Raw genomic sequence first — 15,695 nt, forward strand, 5'->3', positions numbered from 1 at the left:
TTCTGGTTATGTTTAGGAGGACTGGACTGGTATCACCATGTAAGTATATGTAATATAAGAGTGAGTGTAGGCCACAAAAGGAGATCTTAGTGAGCAGAGTGTAAAAAGTGCAGTAACCGTTGAACGTGCTGTCTGTGTGAGAGAACAGGAATACTAATATTGTCACTCTGCGCTAGATGATATCAGCCAGTCAGCCAGAAAAAACTTCAGAACATGAGGAGTTTGACTCTGTCATTGAGAAAAAGTCTCATGTAAACGAACCAATGTAGAGCAAACTTAACGGTTGTAGCTGCCCAGTTGAACAGACATGTGAGAATTGTAAGGAGACAAATACATGAGGCAGTTTCAAAACTTATTGTTAAAAGACGAGCACCCCATCATAAAGATAAAGTTCAAAAGGAGGAACCTATAAAAAGGAATATAACCAGCATAATACAATGAGGCCAAGCATATGAAAGCCTTCACACATTGATGTGATGTAGTATTAGGTATTGCAGATAATGCAGAAAATCTCATGTAATTAAGTAAGCGCTTCACAGGCAAAATTGAGAGCCAGAGGACTGGAAGTTTAAATACCTGAGAAAATACATGAGAAAATAATTGGCCCCAGTTCTCCTCATAAAAATTACAGGCATTGCAGGCAAAAACGATATACTCTGAGGGAGCTGGTTGTCGCGCTGAAGCCAGTAAAGCAGGAGACACACAATGTCGGTCGCGTTGGACAAATGACGCGCGTCACAGAGCAGAGACGAATTTAAAACAGTGAGGCATAAATGCTGAAGAAACTAGCTGGTCCCTTTCCTCCCCAAAGAAATTTCAGTCATTGCAGGCAAGGCGGCATGTTTAGCGATGCCGGTAGCAGCGCGAAAAGAAAACCGCAAAAGACACAGGATGGCGGCCGCGATCCACACATGGAGCGTGCCGCATTATCGGGCGTTAGCGGGCTCACCCTAGAATGAAAATAATGTCTTTTAAGGGAGAAGGCATTCCGATGACGAAAAATGTGTCCAGGAATCACTGTAGAGGTCAACATTCGCCGCTCCTCGCATTTGGTTTCAATCTCAGTGGGGAGTGAGATCAGGCAGCTGCCATCCCGAACAGCGCCCAAGCCACGGCCCGACAGTATGCATATTAAACGTTACAAACACTTTTGATACATCTGTACCTTCTCCTATTTTGCACTCGCATTGTGCTATATCAGTAGAGGACTGACTTCATCTGTTGTTTTTGGACTTGATTTTCAAACCTGCTCCGCTCAGTTTATTCTTCAGGTAAGTTACATATGGGAACCTACTTATATCATGATCAGGTAGTGACCAGTAAGCTGTTTACTCACCAGCATACCCAAGACCACAACTCTCCCCCCGAAGCTCCTGCTTAAATACACGGGAGCCAGATATCAATGATGAGAAGACCAGGGTACAGAGCATGACTATCTCTTGGTACCTCCATGTAGCTCTTGTGAGGTGTCCTCCCCAATCTGTGTGTATTTTGTAAGGATGATTTCTAGGGGCTTGTGACGTGTTTTTGCCTCATACAGTGTTGATGAGTAACTGAGACAAGAGTAATGGATGTTCACTACCAACAGTTTTTAATAGAACACAATGTTATCTCCCTGATTTTTCTAAATAATTCCTACTTGGGGACCATACACTGGAACACAACTTCCTTTTTCCATCAGGCAAGTATGCCTGTTGGTTTTTGGACATTTGCATGATCTATTATGTAATATATTTTGCGCTGGTGAAAGATTTTTGCCAGCACGATCACAAGGGAAATGTTTTCATTTTCATGGGGTTGTTTCAAACAAGGGAATTCATTGACATTGGCTTGCACCATATTACAAGTGTGTAAGGCTCCGTTATATACACATATAGAGCACAGTCTTTGTCCCATCTCAGGATGCTTTTACAGGGTGACGGTAGTGAGAAGGTCCAAAAATCCCACTGCATGTGGTATCAGAGATTCACACTTCACCACTTCACCATTCTAATGGGGATTTCATTCAGAGATTGGTACGCCTCCAGTGAAAGATGGAGTTGAGGTTTTCAAACCACAGCTCTATGTTTCACTAATTTGCTTTCCTCAGCACAGGCATGAACTCTGAGTTTGCACGTGTGTTGTGGACACTTTTTAATGTGATTGGGAGCACAGTCGATTTCTGCATCAAACACATCGAGATAGTGGTGCTCTGTGCTGTATTCTAAGCCTCTGTATTATTCTGGTCTTTAAACAACTGAAATCCTATATTTTCTCTATGTTTTGATTGTTGTGATTTGTTACTCTCTTAGCCCCAAGAACAGATATCACTGTGATTGATGATAACTCATAAGAACTATTTAATAAAACAAAAAAAACAAATGATGCTGCTTGAAGTTGTGTCCTGAACCGTGTTATGTTAGTTTATGCTGTAATGTTGTTCTTCACACTGTGGAAATGCCCATTATCCAGTATTGGGATATCTTTTATAGATTCACATGCTTGAATAATTCCCCATCGTCGAAGTGGGAGTCCCACAGTAATCTAAATAAAGCAGTAGTTAAAAAACTTCCATAGTCTATCATGGAGCAACCATGCATTTAATAGCCTATCTATCCTCTTTTTAAAATAAATTACCAAGCTTTAGCTACAACCAATCAGTAAATAGCACCCTATAGTACCTTCCCAAGAGAGGCTGAATCCCTCAGCTTTTCACCTAGCATCGTGTGTGAAGAGAGTCTCCCTGAACTCTGCTCAGTTCTTTCATACTTTTCACAGATATGTCTTTTTTCTTACTAGATATTCATCATGTCTGACAGGAAGGGACTATTTCGACCTTGTCAGTCCTGTGGTAAGAGGGTTCCCATTGATGATCCCCACAAGGATTGCATTTATTGCCTCTATCCTCATCATGAGGCAAAACATTTCAAAATATTCTGCACTTTCTCAGCCAAAGCTCTGAGAGATAGAGAAGGCAGACTTTTGTTGTGGCTGCAGAAGACTCAGAGGACATCTTCTGATGAGGAGAGCAACACCTCGTCTAAATCCCAAAAGAGTCCCAGGTCGCCTGAGGGTAGGTCTGAGGAGGTCAAGAAATACCTTAAAACCTCCCATCAGACTAAAGAAGCTCATAAGGAGGAGAAAGATTACAAAGTCTCCTCCGAGCTAGTCTTGCCATCACATTCTGGGACCTCTAAGGTTAAACTGGAGTCTACCAACTCTTCAGGTTCTTCTAGACATTAATCCAGTCACAAATCCCTCTCAGCATCAGTATCACCATTGATGCTTTCAACATCAACAATGACTACTCTCTCATCTTTGAGACCGCTGACAGCGCCAACTTCATCTGCATCGGCCATCAATGTAATGATAACATCGACAACATCATTACCGTTGACGAGGACCTCAGTGACGGCAGTACCACTGTCGACGTCCCCACCACTCTTGACATCCGCAGCACTGACGAGGACTATCACCGTCAACGAGCATGCCACTGTCGAGGGCGGCCACATCGACGATGGCTTTACTGTCAACAAGAACACAATCTCCGAAAACTGTTCCGTCGACATTGGATCCTACGACCCTACTCCCGTCGGCAGGTATCCAGTTTGACTGCGGCCCAGGTTTGCATCGCCAGGCAAGATTTCACCTTTGCCTCAGAGCCACTTACTGGAGACAGAAGAAACAGACGATATTGGTTCTTATGGAACGGCTCATAGTCCTTCGGAACTCAACGTAATGTGTCAGGACAAGGATAAGGACTATTATGAAAAGGAACAGCACTACCAACTTTACTATCCAGTTCCTCCTAAACAGTACCAACAATATAGGTATTATGTTGATCCTCCTAGACAAAAACCTGCTCAGAGTTCACCTTTTTTGATCCAAGATCTGAAGGCCATGCTCACAGATTACAATAAAAGGTTCCCACCCCAAGAGGAACAGACTACTGTGCCTCCACCACCCCCACCTATGGTGCCACCAACACCAATGTTGCTTCGTCCTTCTACTCCAATCATCCCGGTTCCATTTAGGGATGAACCGTCCTCTTCTGAAGAAGACGCTGAAGAGGTAGAAATTCAGGATCCTCCACTGCCTCCTGTTGAATGGGACAATTACATCATTCCCACACCATCACCATCTCCTTATCATCCTTTTCACTCTCCTCTCAGAGGATATTGGAGGATTTCATAACTTGATGGATAGGGCCGAGTCTAGATTTCATCTGATCTGCACACAATACTGAAGCAATCAGATTGCTTCCTTTATGATTTTAAAGAACTATCAAGGAAATCAATGAGGTCTATACCTATCATCGACCATATTTGGCAGGACGGCCTTAAGGTCATGAAGTCACCAGCCACAGTCGTGCCTGTATTACCAAGGATCATCAAGAAGTACAGGCCACCTTAAGATTCCCTTGCATGGCTTACAGGGCATCCCAAACCAGATGCAGTTATCTTTCAGAGGTGATCAAAGAATCTTTTAACCCCCATCACATCCTCACCAGACAAGGAAGGACGCCATTGCAAACCATAGGAAAGAGATTCTCATCCATGTCTGCAATTACAGTGAGAGCTGCTAATGCCCTGGCCTTTCTTGGCTGCTATGATGTGGCAAATGTGGTCTGACATCTGGGCCATGTTGTATCTCATACCTGAAGAAAATAAGCAGGAATTTCCTTGCAGATGGGGGGACGCACAGCAGCTGAAGTAATAGACTGCGCCATGGACATAGCCACAACGGGCCGTGCAGCTGTGTTAGGGCGACAGGGATGGCTTAGAGCAACATCACTTGGTCCAGAAGTACAATGAAAAATCCTAGGCATGGCGTACTATAGCCATAGTTTTTTGGAGAAGCGCATAGATAAAGCTCTACTAGCCATCAAAACCGATACAGAGACGGCCAAGGCATTGAGGACCCTGCAGTATCGTAAGGTGCCCTTTCACGGAGCACGTGGATGAGGTTTTCCGGAATATAGAGGTGCTTTCCAACGCACCTAATAGTATCAAACCTATCTGAAAGAAACACGTTAGTGTTAGATTCCTTACCGTAGAATGTCCCCAGCATTAGACTGGATACGGAAAGTTTTCGCCAGCAGTACCTCTGCGCGTCAGTAGGTGGCGTGGGACTCCGCATCCATCGCTGGTGTCGTATGCGCCGAGATGATGTCACGGAGACTACTTAGGCGCCACCCATGCGGGCTGACGTCAGTTCTTTCTTTTTCCGCGCCAGCACGTATCTTAGTCACTTTTTGACTATTTTTTCGAGACTTTTGTCACCTGTAATTTTGAATCTACTCTGGTGCACGTAGGGATGCCTGGTTTTAAGTCGTGCGGGGCCTGCCGCCGCAATATGTCGGTGGTGGACCCCCACGACGTCTGTCTCTACTGCCTGGAGAACGACCACCACTCCTGGTCCTGTGTGGACTGTCGGGCCATGGCCCGAAGGCTTTGAGGAAGCAGCGTCGGAAGCTGCCCTCGTCCCAGCGCCGTTCACGGTCCAGGGGCCGCTTCAGAGAACACACGCAGGGACACCGTCATCGCTCCTCGGGTTTCAAGTCTCCACCCTCGGATTCGGGTAAGAGACAAAGTCGAAGAAGCGTTGTCACTATCCAACGTCCCCCCGTTGGTCCCCGGATGCGGATGAGGGGGACAGGGGTTCTGCCCCTGCGACTCATTCGGAGCCCGGGAGTCCCGCGGCCTACCCACCTTACCCGGGTCCGTCAGCGACTCCAGCACAGGTGCAAGAATTTCTTGCTACCATGGACCGCCTGTTTAGGTTTCGGGTGGGCTGGCGGATCCAGGTGGGCCGGCGGCTCCAGCCCCGGTGCCGTTGGCTCCGGCACGGCACCACAAGGTCCCCCGCATCCGACGCCGCAGTGGATGCCATTGGTTCCGCCCCTGCCCAGGTTCCAAGACAAATTTGTTCCTACCTGGTATCCGCATTGGGACACAGCACGATTCGGCCCCGTCCAGCACAGGTGCACACATTTCTTGCTACCATGGAATGCCTGTTTAGGGCTCAGGCTCCCGCCGGCGCGCCCTCGGGCCCGTGGTCCTGTGTCAGGATCCTGTTGTGCCTGCTGCTCCGGCCCTGGCGCTGCAGGATCCTGCGCCGCTGGCTCCGACTACGGCGCCACAAGGTCCCACGCCTCCAGCGCCGCAGTGGATGCCATTGGTTCCACCCCTGCCCAGGTTCCAGGACAATTTTGTTCCTACCTGGGATCCGCATTGGGACACGGTGCCGGTTCGACCCCGTCTGGCGCTGTTCCCGACGCCGATTGTTCCTTCTCCAGCCTCTGCCCTGCCACCGGTACCAGATGCGGTGGAGGTGGAGGATGACTGGGGGGGGGGGTCCGAGGACCCTCTTGTGCGTCAGTGTGACTCTGAGCAGGACTGGGCAGACGATTTAGAGGAGGCCGGCAGCCTTGATGTGACCCGAGGTTTGCCTCTCCTCCACCTACCATGGAGGAGGGTGCTTCTTACACAGTGGTGCTCCGTCGGGCAGCTGAGGTCCTCAACCTTGACCTAACTACGGTGGCCCTAAAAACGAATCTCCTCACTGAGGTGCTCCAGACATCGTCCACTTCGTCGGAGCCCCTGCTGCCATTTAATGATGCCCTCACTGACATCTTACTGGGCACTTGGTCGCGGCCAGCCACAGGGGCCCTGTGGATAAGAACGTCGCCAGGCGTCATCGCCCGGCGCCGGGTGACCCTGTCTTTCTGACCACTCATCCTGCGCCTGAGAGCCTGGTCATCCCAGCTTCGACATCCCAGAGTGCCTTTCCCACGGCTGGAGCTGGAGCAGTTCGGGAAGCGGTTGTTCTCTTCGGCCAGCTTAGGGCTGCGTTCGGTGAACATCGCATGCCTATTGGGCCTCTATTCCCACGCGGTGTGGGATACTGTTGCACAGGTTTTGCCTCAGTGTCCTGAAGAGACCCAAGCTGTGTTGTCCAAGCTGTTGTCGAGGGTAAAGATGCGGCTAAGTTTGCCATTCGGTGTGGTTTGGACACCGTGGACTCACTAGGTAGAGCAATTTCTACTACTGTGGCTCTTCGTCGCCACACCTGGTTGAGATCTACCGGTTCTCGCAAGATGTCCTGAGCTCCCTCAACAACATGCCCTTTGATGGCACTCGCTTGTTTGACGATAAAGCCGACAGTGCGCTGGAGCGTTTTAAGGACTCGCGGGCCACGGCCAAGTCCTTAAGTCTTTCCACAAAAAGCCCAGCCACTCCTGGTTTTCTTTCCTTTCGTGGCAACGGAAGGGTCACCCAGGCATGTGCCTGTGCAGAACCAGCCTCCGCGCGGGCGTGGTTTTTGCAGGAGCGGGTCTGGGAATCAGCGTGGGGGTCAGTCCACCTCTGCTCCGCTTCTACCTCCAAACCTTCCTAATCCGAGCCTTGGGGGGCACCCCATTCCAGTGGGTGGCAGGATCCGCCATCACCTCCCCCACTGGCAGGCTATCACATCGGACAGGTGGGTGTTGCAGATCCTCCGCAAGTGTTAATCCTTTCCCTTTCAGTCCACCCCTCCAGCCATGCCACCTCAGTACCACTGCATGTCAGGGGAACACTTGGCACTTCTCCGGCAGGAAGTCACAACTCTCTTGGCCAAGGGGGCCACAGAGTGCGTTCCTAGGCCAGAAGCAGGGAGTGGTTGTTATTCCCACTACTTTCTGGTCCCCAAGAATAACAAAGGGGGTCTGCGTTCTACCTTGGACCTCCGGACGTCAATCGCTTCCTCCGGAAGGAGAAGTTCAAGATGCTGACTTTGGCTCAGGTCATGGCTGCCCTCGACCCTGGAGGCTGGATGGTAGCATTGGACTTGCAGGACGCATATTTTCAAATCCCTGTCCTGCCGGCCCACCTGAGTTACCTGCTGTTCACGGTAGGCCAGGAGCATTTGAGTCCCTCTCAGAAGCTCCCCTTCATCGGACCGGTTCTGGATTCAACGCGGTTTTGGGTCTATCCTCGCGAGCAGCGAGTCTGGGATATTCAGGCTATGATTCCGATCTTTCAGCCTCTATCCCGGGTTTCGGTCAGGATAACCCTCCGGCTCCTGGGCCTGATGGCCTCCTGCAGCCTGCTAGTGCAACATGCCAGATGGCATGTGCGGTCTCTGCAGTGGCTTTCTTGTGGGCCGACCAAGACACCATTCCGAAAAAGGCTTTACTCTCAGGAGTAAGACAGGAGCAGACAAACCTTGGCTCTCAGACTATCAAAAAAACGGTACACTTCAGTGAGGACATACAAGTCGCTTCTGGGCATGCTGTATTCAGCGATCGACCTAGTACCACTAGCTCGTCTTCACATGAGGCAATTGCCAGAAAAACTTCAATTACAATGGATTCAAACAACGGGATCCTTCGACAACGTGGTATCTATCACTCTACGCATGAGAGAGGCGTTCAGATGGTGGAGCCTAAAGTCGCACCTTTCACAGGGCCTCTCTTTTCTGCCCCTGATTCCGGAATTCATCGTCACCACCAATGCTTCCATGGAGGGTTGGAGAGGCCATCTCCAAAACCTCTAGATTCAGGTCCAGAATGGTCTTTGTCCTAGCAACGAATGCATATCAGCAGGCTTGAGCTAAAGGCCATTTTTCCTCCTGTAGGCTTTCCTTCCTCGGATAGAAGGCTCATCGGTGTTGGTTCGTACGGACAACACCACAGGCATGTTTTATATCAACAAAAAGGGAGGAACCAAGTCTCTTACTCTCTCTCAAGAGGCCAAGAGCTTTGGAGTTGGTTGACAGTACATTGAATATCCCTAAAAGTGGAGCATTTACCAGGGCTTCGGAATATCCTGGCAGATGACCTCTGCAAGGCAAAGGACAGATCCCACGTGTGGGAGCTAGACCAGGACTAACTAGACAGGATCTTTTCACAATGGTGAAACCGGCACTGGACCTAAAAGCGATTCAGACCAATACGAAATTCCGGTTCTTCACAAGCAGATTCGCTCTCACAAACTCTCGGGGGAATGCCCTTTCAACGCATTGGTCCGGAATAAATGCTTGTGGTTTTCTCACATCCTATTTATTCTCAAAGTCCTTACAAAAATGAAAACAGAACACTTTTGCTGCCTACTTCTGATAGACCCAAATGGCTCAGGCAACACTGGTTCCCTGAGTTTCTCCTCCTCTCGGAAGCCTAGCCATCTGTCTTCTTCCAACTCCAACCCTGTTCACCAAGAATCGGGGTCAGATGTGTCATCCGGAGCCAGTATCTCTTTCTTTGCATGCATGGCTTCTGAATTCTTTGAATTCAGGGATATGACTATTGCTCCGTAGTGTAAAGACATTTTTGCCAGGTCTCATTCGGAAAACACCAACAAGGCGAACAGAATGAAATGGAGGCGATTCTGTCTCTGGTGATGGCAAAACAAACTGCATCCATATCTCTTGGCTCCATACCTACTGTCCCATGTGAAATCTGGACTGGTATATTCTTCAGTTAAAGTTAATCTCGCAGCTGTATCATGATATAGGTGCTCATCAAAACGTCTGTCTATCTGCTCCACCTGAGTTGTACAGCAATTCATGAAAGACCTGTTTTGTACCGTTCCTCTTGTAAAAGCTCCACACCCAGAGTGGCATTTAAATATAGTCCTATCACAATTGATGAGGCAACACTTTGAACCCATCCATAGAGCTCACATCAAATACTTGACGTGGACAGCGGCTCTTCTACTGGCTTTAACATCAACCAGAATAGTTAGCAAAATACAAGCATTTACTATAAAACAACCATTTTTTCATTTCACAAATGATTTTGTATTCCTCACAATGAATCCCAAATTCATCCCTAAGGTTCCTTCGCAATTCGGGTTAAACAAACCTATTGTTCTCAGAACTTTCTTCCCTGATCCAACTACACCAGCGACTCTACATACTTTAGACATTAAGAGGTGTCTTAAATTCTACTTGCAGAAGACTAAGGCTATCCGTAAAACAGATCAACTGTTCGTAGCCAATGGACAAGGTCGGCAGGGCACTGTGGCTTCTAAGGCAACCATCGCAAGATGGATAGCAGCCACAATTTTGTTTTGCCACAACAAGGCAGACAAGCCTTTGACAAGAACAGTGAGAGCTCATTCCACAAGAGCAGTCTCGACCTCAGCTGCTTTGTTCGCGGGGTGCCACTGGAAAAGATCTGCAGAGCTGCAACTTGGAAAACGAAGCACACCTTCCCGCAGCACTACTGCCTGGAGTTGACGCGGTGTGCTGACTCAGCCGTGAGACAGGCAGTTCTACTGTATATATTTCAGTAAAAGGAGCCTTTTTAATCCGAGGAGTTAATTTCTGTTTTAAATTTGGCCTGTGTTTCAAAAATTATTTTTTTCTTGATTGTTTAATGAAAATGTTATACTTGTTCACGCATATGACAGAAATGTGTATTCTACATGTCTGTGCATTTACGTGTATATACTTATGCACTTGTATATTCACAGGAATATTTGTTTGTCTACACATTTTGTATATATATATTTTTAGTACCACCCATCATCAGCTTAGGTTACTTACTTGTTTTACAATACTGCTTGCTATTCTGATTCAAGCATGTGAATGAATGTACAATACCCCAATACTGGATAAGAAATAAGTTACTTACCTGTAAGTGCAGTTATCCAGTATTGGTATCTTTCACATGCAACCCTCCCTTCTTCCCGGAGAGGCTCTCCTTACACCTCAGTATTCCTATCCACACTTGTGCTGGAAAATCTAAGGGATTTAGCCTCTCTTAGGATGGTTCTAGAGGGTGCTAGTTACTGATTGGTTGTATCTAAAGTGTAGTCCTTTTTAAAAAAAAAAAGGGAGGTAGATAGGCTATTAAATGCATGATTTCTCCATGATAGCCTGTGGACGTTTTTTAAAAGACTGCTTCATTTAGATTACCATGCAACTCCCACTTCAACAACGGGGTTTGATTCAAGCTTGTGACTCTATGAAAGATGCCAATACTGCATAACTGCAGTTACAGGTAAGTAACTTATTTCTTCTTCTGCACAGAATGATGTTGTTGGGCTACCATATTGCTGATGTTGCTACATAAGGCTTGTCCCCTACTAAAACCGATTCAGTCCACAGGATGAAATCTGTGAATGACTTGTGCTTATGAAAATCTGTGGAACACCTGTACTATGTTCCAGAGGTGGAGCCAGGGCTTTCCTTTGTACTTCTGCTTTGTGTCTGCAGTGCTGACTTTCTGTCTGTCTGTCACCTGTCTGTCTTGTTTCTTCACCCTTCTGTCTCCCTGTTTTGTTGTCTTCTTTTCTGCTGCTCTTGGGATTGGTTCTTGCCCACTCTCCCTGTCTGTGTGCTCCACCTACCTATGACGGGATGATGCTCAGTGACTTGGAGCCGCCTACTGAGAGTCCAGCATCTCAATTGGTGGATTCATCCCCTCCTTTGGAGTAAGGGCTCATTCATTGACATTTACTACCACGCAATGTATGGAGGATGCACATGGGCAGGACTGGATAGAGCTGGTATTTTACATACATGTAACCATGCATCTTCAACCGCAAAACCACTGTTTGATTTGGGGAGGATATCCGTGGCAATGGCATAGCAAGGGTACCTTTGGCTCTAATATTAGCAAGGATACTCATTCCTTTTTTTCCCAGGTTTGGTATTAAAAGGCTCCCATAATCAGGCTGCAGTCGGTCTCCCATGCCTCGGTCTTATGGTGTCACTGCACCGGCTCCACTAATGATACCCATGTCCCTGAGCAGCTGAGAGTGAGGTGGTGAAATAATGATTTGAGGGCCACTGGAAGTATACTCTCAGATGCTCATTCAACTAATGTGGTAACACTGTATATTACACTACCATTCCATGTGCATAACCAGGGAATGAGTAAAAACTGCAAAAATCTGTTTTTGTAAACTGTTTTTCACAGATTTTGCTTTATTTCTCCAGGTCCATTCTACCTGCTTTCTACGGGTAAATGTGGCTGGTTAAAATCGCAGTGGTTCACGTTTTTCCACCAAATTCTTTAAAATTGGCCTCTAACTGCAGTTAGAAGTAAAATTGGTATTTATACAAAACTGGTAATGAGGCACTCAGTGAGGTAATTAGATTAGCTATTATTGAAGCTTTGATTGTCCATCCATATAAGGGAGTATATACATTAACACATACATATTCTTTCTCCTGACTTCCTCTCACTTCTCGTTTCCACTTTTGTGTTTCCTATGCTCTCTGTCTAACATACGGGAACTCTAAGAAGTATGCATGCACACTGCAGTCTGGCAAACTCAGTTCTGATTCCCTTCATTTTTGAAGTGTGGGGATAGTGCTGCCGTGTGATTGTTATAAGAAACTCTACTATCATAGTTGTGTCTAAGTGAGCCAGTGATGTGCATCCTTCCTGTAAACTTGATTCTGACTGAAGCTTATGCCACATGATTGCTTTGCGTCTTTTGCCTTCTTTCAGTATGACTCCATATTGTGCCAATACCAACATTTCTAATAGATATATATTCATTTTCTGCACTCAATTTATTTTATTTATTTTATTTATTTTGAAAGTTTTATATAGCGCGAACAAGATCTTTGCAGATATCAGAGCGCTTTACAAGGGCACGGGGGTGATAGTCAAGGTACAGGTGCATAGTTACATAGTTGAGGTAGATAGGTACAAGGTGCATAGTTACATAGGTAGGTCAAAAAACAAACAGGAGGTAGGTCACAGGTGAGGTAGTGTCTGTACAAGGTGCATAGTCAAACAGTAGCGCCAATAATATAGAAGTACAAAAGTAAGCATATATTCGTTTAAGCCTGCTTAACGTGTTTTAGGAGATAACATAAAGGTGTGCATAGTTGAGGTAGGTGAGTGCAGGATGTATAGTCGCACAGGTGCATCAGTAGTACAAAAGTAGGGATAGATGAGGTGGTGTAGGTACAGTGTGCAAAGTCAGACAGGTGCGTCAACAACATAACAATATACAAAGAGGGAACGTATACAATCAAATAAGTCATAATACAAGTAGGTAATTACGGAGCGGATTCATGAGAAAATACCGAGTAATAGATCATGTGTATTTAGCCATGAGGATCGCTTTTACTTCTTTCTTAAACAATTTGTTGGAGGAGATGAGCCTGGTTTCAGGAGGGAGTGAGTTCCAGATCCTAGGTGCCATTCCTGAAAAGGAGCGTTTATAGGTTTTTTCCTTCCGGAATCTTCGAGGTTTCAGCAGAAGATTGTTTGTGCTTCTAGTAATTCTAGAGCCACCCGAGATTGTCAGCTTTTGAGTGAGGTAGGCGGGTGAGTTCATGTGTACAGCCTTGTGAGTCATGCAGGCGATTTTCAGATGTATTCTGGCTTCAAAAGGTAGCCAGTTCAGTCATTTAAAGTCAGGGGAGATGTGCGAGTGCTTTTTTGAGCCAGTGATGAGTCTCGCTGCAGCGTTAAGGGACGCTCTTAGGGGAGCCGTTGTAGTTAGGGGGAGCCCGCAGAGGGCGGCGCTTCCGTACTCTATGTGCGGGATGACTATAGATTGTACTGCAGTTTGGAAGTCTTTGGAAGTCTCAATGTGCTTTAAGAGCTCATGCATAAGTGTTCACCTGCATGTTAATATTCCTGAAACTGTTATAAGATTCCAGAGCATCAACTATTGGGGGTGCTATTGACATAGTTCATACACATGTGTATTTTACTCATGTATATCTTTACTTCTACACCAAGGTGTAACGCTATGCATTTTTGATATTCATCATAACAGAGTGTAGACTCACACTTCTCCACCGCCACAATTCAGGTGGTGGAGTTTCCTGCAAAAGGGTTTACAAATATAATGTCACTACTAGAAACTTGCCATTCATAGGTATAGATCTTCCTCTGGGAATGTACATGGAAAATTAATAAAATGTAATATTCTTGAGAGAAAAAATATGAAAAATATTTTTATGTACGAAATGAATGTAAATTAATGTAAAATAACTTAGAGCTAAGAAAATAACTTGCCACAACACATTACCTCATTTAATTAAATGTGTATTGAATAATTCAAGTATATTAATTGTCATTTATAAATAATACTTTTTAAAACAATAATTTTAAATAATGCAACTCATACTGGCATTTTATATGTATTTGAAATGTCGAAATAATTTGATTATTTTAACCTTAATTCCTGGGTGTTATTTTATTTTCTGGCCCAATTGTTTTCTATGGCAGTATGTTTTACTATTAGTGGTTAGCTATGGGTGGTTCTTGACATTTCCGAAAGCTGAGCTGGGGGACATTAACATTACCTTTTGTAGTGCAGTAACTTTAGAATTGTAGTTTATGGTCAGCAGTGGTCTTACTTGTTTGTGGGAGTGTTCTTGTATTAGCATGTCCATCCCTAAATCCCTCCCAAACTTTCCCTAAATCCCTCCTATTTAGAAGTATTTCCCAGTTTCCAGCCACTCCCTCTTGTGTCGTCTACATTTACTACTGATGTGTATACCTTTGTGTACAGAGATCTCAGCCTGAGATCTATTCACAGAAAAGGTAGGGGAGGGGATATCTCCACTCATAGAATTGTGAATAGTACTTCTGTAGGGCAAAATGCAGGTTGGGAAATGGCCCCATAGGATCCTACGGGATGATTCCAATGGAGCCTGTAACAGCCTTTATCAGAATGTCCGGCTGACATTCACTGTACCGCCCACATTTTTCTAATCTCTAGAACTATCCTAAAACGCTCCTCTCTCAATTGGAGGATCCACAACCAATTTTCCTGTTTCTTAACTGAGTAGCTATCTTGTGCTTCAAGACCCAGGGGCTCTGTGTCTTAAATCTGAAAATTTCAGGCAGCAGTGCACTTAAGAATGCTGCGCTTTCATGGGAGTTTTTCTCAAATTCGCATTGTTGTGCAGATTTATTTAATTTATTTTTTATTTAAGAAGTTTTATATAGCACTAGCCTGATCGGAAGGTATCGGAGCGCTTCACAACAAGTACAGAGCAGTGCAAAAGAAAGCAAACATAATACAGTCCGCAAGACATTCGGGGTACAAGTCGTAGTAGAGAGGGTGCTGACGAGTTCCAAAAACAAGGTCTTGACAAACCGCATCAGAGAGTAGAGCAGTGGCGTTTTAAACACTCCGAGCTGTTCTTATCTGTTCGATAAGGAGCAGTCGAGTAAAAGGATTTTGAGCTGGCTTTTGAATTTAGGGAAGGAAGGAATAGTTCTGATGTGGGGGGGATAGAGTTCCATATTTTAAGAGCATTTCCGGCAAAGGACCTGACCGCAGGTTTTTGTTTTCGTGCTTTTAGCAGGATAAGAAGTAGGGTGTTAGAGCTTCTGAGAGTCCTGTTCTGATCCGCTTTTCTGAGTTTGGACGCCAGATATTCCGGTTTGCCTGTGTGAAGGGCTTTGTATGTGAGACAGGCTGTTCTAAAGTTCGCCCGCATTTCTATTGGTAGCCACTTGAGTTTTTTTAGTGCCGGAGAGATGTGATCATATTTCTTTATTCCAGTGACCAATCTGGCGGCCGCATTGAGGGTTGTTTTCAGAGGAGCAAGGTGAGTTTTGGCTATTCCCGAGAGGATTGCATTTCCATAGTCCAGTCGTGACAACACCAATGTTTGGGTGGCTTGTTTGAGATCTTTGGATGGAATGAAAGGTTTAATTTTGTTCAGTAGTTTCAAGTTAAGGAAAGCACTCTTTGCCGAGATCTTGATGTGTTTGGTCAAGTCAAGTTTGGAGTCTAGCGTGA

General features: G+C 45.8%; 1 protein-coding gene across 4 annotated transcripts in view; it reads left to right on the top strand.

The window, feature by feature from the left end:
- The window catches only part of LOC147701483 (AP-2 complex subunit alpha-1), a 323,652-nt gene that overhangs the window by 194,163 nt on the left and 113,794 nt on the right, over positions 1-15,695 (top strand). Inside the window, exon 16 of one of the 4 annotated variants that reach the window (XM_086930156.1) lies at positions 11,337-11,399. The exons of the other annotated variants lie outside the window; for them this stretch is intronic. Within the exon in view, the coding sequence (XP_086786282.1) occupies positions 11,337-11,399 (63 nt within the window). The remainder of the gene's footprint in view (positions 1-11,336; positions 11,400-15,695) is intronic. 4 annotated transcript variants of the gene reach the window in all.

Source organism: Lissotriton vulgaris, chromosome 7 (assembly GCF_964263255.1).
Source record: "Lissotriton vulgaris chromosome 7, aLisVul1.2, whole genome shotgun sequence".
Classification (NCBI taxonomy): Eukaryota; Metazoa; Chordata; class Amphibia; order Caudata; family Salamandridae; genus Lissotriton; species Lissotriton vulgaris.